Source organism: Naegleria gruberi, assembly GCF_000004985.1.
Source record: "Naegleria gruberi genomic scaffold NAEGRscaffold_168, whole genome shotgun sequence".
Taxonomy (NCBI): domain Eukaryota; phylum Heterolobosea; class Eutetramitea; order Acrasida; family Naegleriidae; genus Naegleria; species Naegleria gruberi.
This window is the reverse complement of record NW_003163168.1, coordinates 3,718-12,219: the sequence shown is the minus strand read 5'-3', so window position 1 is coordinate 12,219 and position 8,502 is coordinate 3,718. Positions and strand designations below refer to the sequence as shown.

At 34.3% G+C, this 8,502-nt stretch overlaps 7 protein-coding genes across 7 annotated transcripts; 2 read left to right on the top strand and 5 right to left on the bottom strand.

Moving 5' to 3' along the window:
* Positions 1 to 45: 45 nt before the first annotated feature.
* Positions 46 to 819, bottom strand: NAEGRDRAFT_76491 (uncharacterized protein; the record flags this gene model as incomplete). The annotated part of the gene is made up of 1 exon (XM_002668552.1): positions 46 to 819. One exon carries the CDS (start codon positions 817 to 819, stop codon positions 46 to 48), a length of 774 nt encoding a protein of 257 aa, XP_002668598.1.
* Positions 820 to 1,282: 463 nt separating this feature from the next.
* NAEGRDRAFT_76490 (uncharacterized protein) lies at positions 1,283 to 1,954 on the bottom strand (the record flags this gene model as incomplete). Its single annotated transcript, XM_002668551.1, has 1 exon — positions 1,283 to 1,954. One exon carries the CDS (start codon positions 1,952 to 1,954, stop codon positions 1,283 to 1,285), a length of 672 nt encoding a protein of 223 aa, XP_002668597.1.
* Positions 1,955 to 2,506: 552 nt separating this feature from the next.
* NAEGRDRAFT_76489 (FabG domain-containing protein) lies at positions 2,507 to 3,364 on the bottom strand (the record flags this gene model as incomplete). The annotated part of the gene is made up of 1 exon (XM_002668550.1): positions 2,507 to 3,364. The coding sequence occupies one exon, from the start codon at positions 3,362 to 3,364 to the stop codon at positions 2,507 to 2,509; it is 858 nt and encodes a 285-aa protein (XP_002668596.1).
* Positions 3,365 to 3,580: 216 nt separating this feature from the next.
* Positions 3,581 to 5,213, bottom strand: NAEGRDRAFT_76488 (uncharacterized protein; the record flags this gene model as incomplete). Its single annotated transcript, XM_002668549.1, has 3 exons — positions 3,581 to 3,886; positions 3,935 to 4,008; positions 4,052 to 5,213. The coding sequence occupies 3 exons, from the start codon at positions 5,211 to 5,213 to the stop codon at positions 3,581 to 3,583; spliced, it is 1,542 nt and encodes a 513-aa protein (XP_002668595.1).
* Positions 5,214 to 5,477: 264 nt separating this feature from the next.
* NAEGRDRAFT_82338 (uncharacterized protein) lies at positions 5,478 to 6,278 on the top strand (the record flags this gene model as incomplete). Its single annotated transcript, XM_002668554.1, has 1 exon — positions 5,478 to 6,278. The coding sequence occupies one exon, from the start codon at positions 5,478 to 5,480 to the stop codon at positions 6,240 to 6,242; it is 765 nt and encodes a 254-aa protein (XP_002668600.1). The 3' UTR covers positions 6,243 to 6,278.
* Positions 6,279 to 6,661: 383 nt separating this feature from the next.
* Positions 6,662 to 7,584, top strand: NAEGRDRAFT_60078 (uncharacterized protein). The gene has a single exon (XM_002668553.1). It carries the CDS (start codon positions 6,761 to 6,763, stop codon positions 7,565 to 7,567), a length of 807 nt encoding a protein of 268 aa, XP_002668599.1. The 5' UTR covers positions 6,662 to 6,760; the 3' UTR covers positions 7,568 to 7,584.
* Positions 7,585 to 7,704: 120 nt separating this feature from the next.
* NAEGRDRAFT_76485 (uncharacterized protein) lies at positions 7,705 to 8,328 on the bottom strand (the record flags this gene model as incomplete). The annotated part of the gene is made up of 1 exon (XM_002668548.1): positions 7,705 to 8,328. The coding sequence occupies one exon, from the start codon at positions 8,326 to 8,328 to the stop codon at positions 7,705 to 7,707; it is 624 nt and encodes a 207-aa protein (XP_002668594.1).
* Between the last annotated feature and the right edge of the window lie 174 nt (positions 8,329 to 8,502).

Here is an 8,502-nt window from a genome sequence, read left to right as displayed (position 1 = left end):
CAACTTGCTAATAGTACAATCTTTCTACTTGTAAAAAGGATAGGTTTATCTTCTGAAAGTATTCATTCTATTGATATTATTCATAGTATTTTGTTGATGCATTCTTTGCATGTTCTGGCTATGAATATTTTGATGCATTCTCATATTGTCGTGCATTCTGTTCATGTTTTGATGATGCATTCTCATGTTATTCTCGTTGGTTCTGCGATTTTGCTCATTGGTTCTATGGATATTTTCATTCATTCGTCTAATATTTTCTCTATGTATTTCGTTACTTCTGTTAATTGATTCGTTCGTTCTACGGATGCTATCATGTAATCTTCTATTCTCCTCAGCTCTTCTCATGTTATCAAAAACACTATTGAAATGCTGATCATCGTTATCATCATCATTGGCGTAGTATTGAGCTTCTCCTGAGCCATCCATATAAATTGTTCCTCCATTAGACAAATCAACAGGTTGACCATTAATGTACATTGTAAATCCAGAATTTCGCTGAGGTGGTACATATTCATTCGATTCACCACCCTCTTGTTGCTCTTGTTGTTGAGGTGGAACATATGATTGAGGTTGCTGTTGTCCATCATTCACATAATATTGAGAATAGCCAGCATTTCCATTCGAGACTTGATAAGGCTGAGCATTATTAAAGTTAACATAATTGCCACCAGAAAACATATTATTTCCAAAACCAAACACTAATCCATTATTATTTGAGCTAGTTCCATTCTCCTGGGCAACCAATCCAGGAATCAACAAAACGTCAAATATCTGTCCCACTCCACACAATCCAAATGTGAACAAGTAAACAATACCCATCGTCCACGAATTCAAATAAAATCGATGAATACCAAATAAACCAAAGAAACAAAGTGCCCACAGCACATACGCCTATTTTGGAAATATTTAAAAACATGTAAGATAATGACATGATAAACCGAACATGCAAGAACATTGAATAATAAGATAATTAATAAATACAAATAATATTCGTGATGACGATGATGATGAACCAATCACAATCGGCGCGTAATTTTTTGGTTCATGAAAGTGGGTAAATGGAGCATCCAAAGTGTTGGCGGGAAAAAAATCAAATTCGCGAAACGTACCATAGTAATGTCTTTCATTTTTTTTTTGAGGTTGAAAATTCCACTTGGGTGTGGAAAACGCTGAGATATTCAATCAGAATTGAAATTGAAGGTTACAAAGAATAGTTTTGAGTCAACTGATTTCGAACTTGGTCATTTTGATTGGAAAATGTTAGAAACAGTGTTTCATGAATTCAAAACGAAACATCGCCACTGTATCCTTGTGAATAAGGCCCTTCTCCTGCTACTGTTTCAATAATTCCATTCCTTGATACCTTTCGAATGGCATTATTGCCACTATCGGATATATACATTTCATCGTTGGAAGAAACAAAAACATGCATTGGATAATTGAGTTGGGCATTTGTTGCTGAGCTACCATCTCCTTCAAATCCATCATTTCCATTTCCTGCTATTGTTTTAATTATTCCATTTCTTTGAACCTTTCTAATTCTAAAATTATTAGAATCTGTAATATAAATTTCTCCATTAGAGTTTACAAATGTGCTCATTGGACAATTGAGTTGAGCCTGAGTGGCCAATCCGTCATCTCCACTGAATCCTTCGTTTCCATTTCCAGCTATCGTTTCAATTATTCCACTTTTCGAAACCTTTCTAATACGATGATTTGCTGAATCCGTAATATATACCTCTTCGTTGAATACAAATACATTCATTGGACAGTTGAGCTCGGCATTAATTGCCAAACCACCATCTCCTGAACATCCTAATTTTCCATTTCCTGCTATTGTTACAATATTTCCGTTTTGTAAAACCTTTCTAACTCGATTATTCAGATAATCCGAAATATAAACTTCTCCATTTTCTGAAACAAACACACTCGTTGGATAATTTAGCTGGACCATTATCTCCTTCAAATCCACCTTCTCCATTTCCAGCAATCGTTTCAATTATGCATTATTCGAAACCTTTCTAATTCGATGATTATGATAATCTGCAATATATACTTCCTCCTTTACAACAAACACACCATTCGGATAATTTAATTTAGCATTAATTGCCAATTCACCATCACTCGAAAACCCCAATTCACCATTCCCTGCTACTGTCATGATTTTCTGATTATTTAATTTTCTAATTCGATGATTATTGCAATCAGCGATAAAAATTTCATCATTTGATGAAACAAAAACGCACGTGGGTCCGAAGAGTTGAATTGGAAGCATTTTTTTCTTGTTTTTTTTACAACGATAATGAACTTTGATCTTTCACAACTATTAATATAATTAGATTCGAATAACTGTAAAATTCATTTAATCTGTTTGGATTCAAGTCGTATATGGCTCAGTTTTGCTTTGTGGCATTAATACCATAAAAATTTGAAGAGCTATCCAAATGAAATTAGGAAATTAATTTAGTTTTAGTTTATTATTTACAAATTATTAGTTTTTAAATGATTATTTTCCAAGGGCCTTATTTAACAATTCCACAGTGTGTTTCCAAACTGTTTCTCTGATACTATCGCTATGACTCTTTGTCACTTTTGTTGGCTCTCCATGTTCATCCAATAAATGGAAACCCTTTCGTGTCGATTCTGAACTTAATCCCTTGTAAATATTGTCGGCACATTGTTCTGGAGATCTGGCAAAGTTTTGGAAGAAACGTGTGGTCCATCTCACGACAGCTGGCATTTCACGTCCCCATTGTGTGGCAATGAATCCAGGAGCTTGATGAATGAATGCAATATTTTGATTGCCTTCTTCTTTGGATAATTGATCCATGGCGAGATCATTGTAAAATCCAGCTGCATCTGCTGCATTCTTCAATGTAAAATTGTGTTTCAAATCCAAATCATCCAATTTAGTGTAAGGTGAATGAACACCAGCTGATAAAACAGTCAAGACTCTCACATCTGAATTCTTTGATGTCAATCTCAATAAATCTTGCAATTGTCTCACAAACATAACTCTTCCATAATAATGAAGTGCCAATTTTACATCAATTCCTTCCTTTGTTTCTGTTCTTCCATTCATACTTGCAATTCCCTGTGAAAGAACACAATAATCCAATCGATCATGATTTTGTTTATATTCATCACACACTTTTTCAATATCCTTCATGAGAGAGGCATCCACTTTAATCATTTCAAATTTTCCATCTGGATTCAATTTTTTCATTTCTTCAATAATTTCCTTTCCTGCTTCTTCACTTCTTCCCATGATTGAAACATTGAATTTTTGAGAGGCGAATTTAATTGCCAATGCTCTTCCGATACCTGATGTACCTCCAACACACAATGCTTGTTTAGTGGCCATTTTGTTTCTTGATAAATTTGTACAGATGATTAGCTATGAGAGCGATGTTGTTGTTTTGTTTTTTTTTGAAATTATTTGATGGAGAGGTCTATTTTTCGAATTTGAATGAAAATCAAGAGGAAAATTGGTGCGCACGCAGCTTGGATGTGCTGAGGAAAATTAAAACGTACGAGTAGAGATTTCATTTCCACCACTACTGCTGTTTGGCTCATTGTTTCAATTTCCAATAACTTCAGAATAGTAATTAGTGCTCGATTGTTCTGGATGATGATGAAGAAGAAGTGGTGAATGATTGGAGGAAAAATTTTGTTTGGATTTGAAACAACAGGAATAGCAAGATTTCAATTCATCCATTTCGAATTCAATGTTGAGTAAACTGGCTGTAACGAGAAGGAGAATTAAGCTTGATAATATGTCGAGGGTTTGTTTCAGAGCACTTTCATTGGAAATGCCAAGACTTAGGGCAATAGAAATGCAGAAAGCAATGTAAACTAGAGTGATAAATACAAGATATTTGGCAAACTGAAAGATTTCGAATATAATTTAGAAAAGGTTAATGAAGAAACATACCTGACTTTTCCAAATGCTCACATCTGAAACTTTCTTCAGTGCTCTTCCAATAATTACTCCAAAAATTACGAATACTATTCAAATTGTAAATAGATTGCGAACCATTTCATAACTTACCTAATAGAGCAAGTGAAAATCCATTCAAAAAGTAAACTTTGGTCAAGACACGTTCCTTTGGCAAAACAAGAAGCATAGTTATTGGAACTGCAACTCCAAAAAATGACATTAGAAATGGAATTCCATAAATCAACAAGCTGTAAATTAAATTCTTCTTATTGAAAAAAACCAAAACCTTCCTCATCCAACCTCCCAACCATGAGAAGAGTGCCAACAATAATATAATATTCAAACAATCAATAATAGTTGGTACAATTAAGGCAATACCGTCTTCTGGATCTAACACAACAGCAAACATGTAAAATATTGCCTCTATCAATAATTTGAGCATTGTGTAAGAAATGGTGAGCATGTGAAAGAATGACTTTGTTCTGATTGAATGGACCAGTTTTGGAATAAACACAATAAATAATCCAATAAAAAACTCTCCAACAATAATAGATTCCAACAATGCACGAATGGCAATGTGAATTATTTTGTCACTATTATAAGGTAAACATTTTGGTTGGTAGTATCCATTTGATAAACAAGTGCAATAGTAGGAAAATTCATTTTTGGACAGTTCACTTGTTTTAGATTTTGAATTATTGAACAGGAATGGAATTCCATATTCGAATGTTCCACAAAATAGCATTGAAGTTGGAAAATTGGTAATGGCCTGTTGTACAATCTCATTGTTTGCTTTACATTCCCTTCTCCTCACTAAATCTCTAAACACAATACTGTTATTTCCACAATATTGACATGCATTGATCCATTCCTCAACTGAACTATCCGAATGTTTCATCAAATTGTGCATGGAATTTTCTGGTAATCCACCACATAATACATCTATACAAGTTCTATTCCACTTGACCTCCAAATTCCTAATCTTTTTGCAAATATTTTCATTCGAAACAATATTAATTCGTTCACCATCCCACTTGACCTTCTCCGTATAAAGTACATCTTCACATGAAAATCCATCAGGAATCCAACTTTCAATATAAATATCATCAATTGAACCCGACATTTTCGAAGAAACTCCTGAACATTGCTGAAAGAAAGGATTCAGCCACTGCAAAGAGTAAACATTACCAGAAATAAAAATTAAAATAATTAAAAGACTGATCACACTTCCCAATGATGTAGAAGAGTTCTTGTGAGATTCAAATCGATGCATTTTTTTCTTTTGTAAATTGGCGGGAAATTTGATCTTTCGAAATTTATTGAAATGTGAAAACTAGTTGAGCCATTAGAACAACAAATCACTACATAGGTTGGATGTAGATAATGCAATTCCAGAATTATCTTGCGCTGTAATTGTTTACAAGGAGCTTTAAATTAAATCTCCTGCGGAGTAACTCCTCTCCACTCTCAAACACTCTTCGTCGTGATTCTTGTGTTGTTTTTTCTTATCTCTTTGATCAATTAATCTCTTAAAAAAATGTCAAGATCGATTCTCAGCAGTGCCTTTGTGTTGTGTTCCTTGTTGGTAATCTTTGCATTTGTTCCACTCATCACATGTGCAGGTATTAGTGGTGGTAAATTAAAGTATTCGAAACAAAGTATCAAAGAACCTCAACGTCCACTTCTTGCTCCGCACTTTACCATGAAATGGAGAATTGTTGCCTCTACCAATGACAATTCTAGTATTCCACTCGATTGGCATCCTCTTCCACCAAAGAATGTGAAATACATGCTTGGTACTGGAACTACCTATTATGATTGGTCTCAAAAAGCCATGTTAGAAGTTTATGATGATTATTGTGTTCCAATCTTTGGTCCACTCACAGACAAGATCAATCAATTCAGATGTAATTTCCTTAATGTTAATTTGACAAGTTATCTCATTAGTTTGGATCCATCTCCATTTCCAAAATGTTGTGTGTTTGGTGAACAAGTTTTCCATCCTCCAGAACCAACCTTTTTGAACAACATGTTCTACAATTCAAGTGCTGCACTTTTTGGTAAGCCAGTGGATTGGTGGGTTTTGGATACTGATCAGAATGATCCTGCAGAACCTTTCGGATATGGTTTCTATCCAAAAGATCAAGTTAGTGGCTATCAAACACCTGCTGCTTTTTGGTTTAGAACTGTTGATGGATTTTCTATTCAATATTTCAAAGATTTTGAAGTGAAAAAGCCAGATCCATCTGTTTGGAAATTACCTTCATATTGTGTCAATGCTCCATCGTGTGGATATTTGTAAATTAAATTGATCAAATTAAAAAAGTTTTTCTTTATCAACTTTATTCGGAAGCCTTCTTCCTATCCAAGTTGGTGATGAAGAAGGTTTTGTATTTTTTATTTTTTTATTAAAATATTTAACGGTAATGTTGTGAGGCAACAAACACAATTGTCCATAAATAACATTAAAAACAACTTTGGAATAATAATTCACTATTTAAATCTTTTCAATACCATTCAACCATTCTCTAACAACAAATCAAAGGTAACTTCTTTGCTGCTTTAAAATTTGCCGCCAAAACCAAGTACAATTTTCTTTAATACCGCCACATGTTTATCCAAGTACATCACCACCAACCGATTTCATGTTTTCCCTCGTAACAACACATTCACCGTAATGTTTCAGCATCATAGGATTGTTATCACTAAAATTCAAAAAAAAAAATAGACGCACCCAATCCTGCCTTAATCAAGCTAGGAATTTGCCATACGATTTTGTATAATAATCAAACCCTATAATAATCATATACACTAGAGAAAATGGGAAGTGCTTGTTCTTCGACCTCTAATGTTGCCGAAAAGGAAAAAGTTGAGGATGAACCAAAGACTCACAGAAGTACTAAGAAGGAATCATTCAAGAAGGAGCCACCAAAGGAACAAAAAGATCATGATGATAACAAATCAACCACCTCATCTAAATCGAGTAAATCAGGAAAACATAAACCAGCTAAGGTAGAGGAACAGGCAGAAGAAGTGCAAGCTGAAGAGGAAACTACATCGGAGAAAAAACAAGAAGAAACAAGTGAATGTGGATCGAATTCACCTCCAAAAATTGAGGAAAAGGCAGAAATTGAAGAGGAAGCTGAAGAAGTTGAAAACAAGGAAGAAGAAGATAAGGAGGAAAGTGAAGAGGAAGCCGAAGAAGTAGACAATAAGGAGGAAGAAAATAAGGAAGAAGAGGCAAATGAGGAAGAAGAAGAGGAAGCTGAAGAAGTAGAAAACAAGGAGGAAGAAAATATGGAAGAAAATGAAGAAGAATCATCTGAAAAGGTAGAAGAAGATTTGGAAAAGTTACAGGAAGATATTGAAAAGGTTGAGCAGGCTCTCGAAGAAGCTGAAGAACAACTTGATGAGCTTGAAAAGGAAGAAGAAAACCAAGAAGAAGCCAATGAAGAAGCAGAAGAACAACAGGAAGAAGAGCAGGAAGAGAAGGCAGCTCTTGATGAAGAGGAAGGAGATGTAATGCAACCAGAAGATGACAATATTCAAGGTCTTGACAACCAAGAAGATGAACAAGCCGAAGCTGAACCAGAAGCAGAAGTTCAGGGTGGAGGTGACGATGAATAAACACTACCAGGTAAGCTATTAAAAACTAGTGTAGCGACTATTTTATCAAATATATTCTTGTTGTCAAAACTGGTTTCCGGTTCCAAATATATAATTTTGTAATCATGTTAAAAACAACTACAGTAAACAAAATAATTTTATTTTCTCTTTTTCTTTCTTTTCTTGGCTTTCTCAGGAAAGTCTTCATCATGGGCCTTCAAGGCCGAACCAGCGTTTAGAAAATAAGATGGATTCATTTTCAAACTTTTGTGTGCAAATAATACAACACTAATTCTCATTGGGTCATGTACATGTTCCAACAAACCATTATCCACAGGCTTAACTACATGCCGAAAATGAGAGCCTCGCATTAAAAGAACATCTCCTCTCTCAGTATTAAATACGCTTCCCTTGTTTACAAATTCCAATGGAGCATTGTAATTTCCAAAATAAAAGATAATGCACAATCCCACATCCTGATTGTCCTTGTGTGGTTTTAAAATTCTATGCTTGTTTCCTGGGATCATGAAATTGGTAGCACTAATTGGAAACAAATCGTGATTCAAGAATATTTCAGGATCTAAACTGGACAAAAAATTCATGGTAAAGGGTGAGAGTATTTCCATTAGTTTAGAACCAATTTTCCCTAATTTGAACAATAAATTTTCTACTATTGTTTCTCCAGATTTGTTACAGTTGTCCGCAGCAATAAACACACAAGGCTTCATATGTCCCCACATGCCCGTATAAATTGTCAATTTATGATGTTGTGCCTCTAACATTCTTTCATTGTATGCTTTCTTTAAATGAATTTCCAACTCCATCAAAATTTCATTTTTTAAAAACTGCTTCAAGAAAACAACATCAGGATGTCCGTTGTCATTTATCATAAACGTTGTATGGTTGATATTTGTATCCCAATTACTATTTGTTTTTTTGAATTTTGCTTTTCCAAG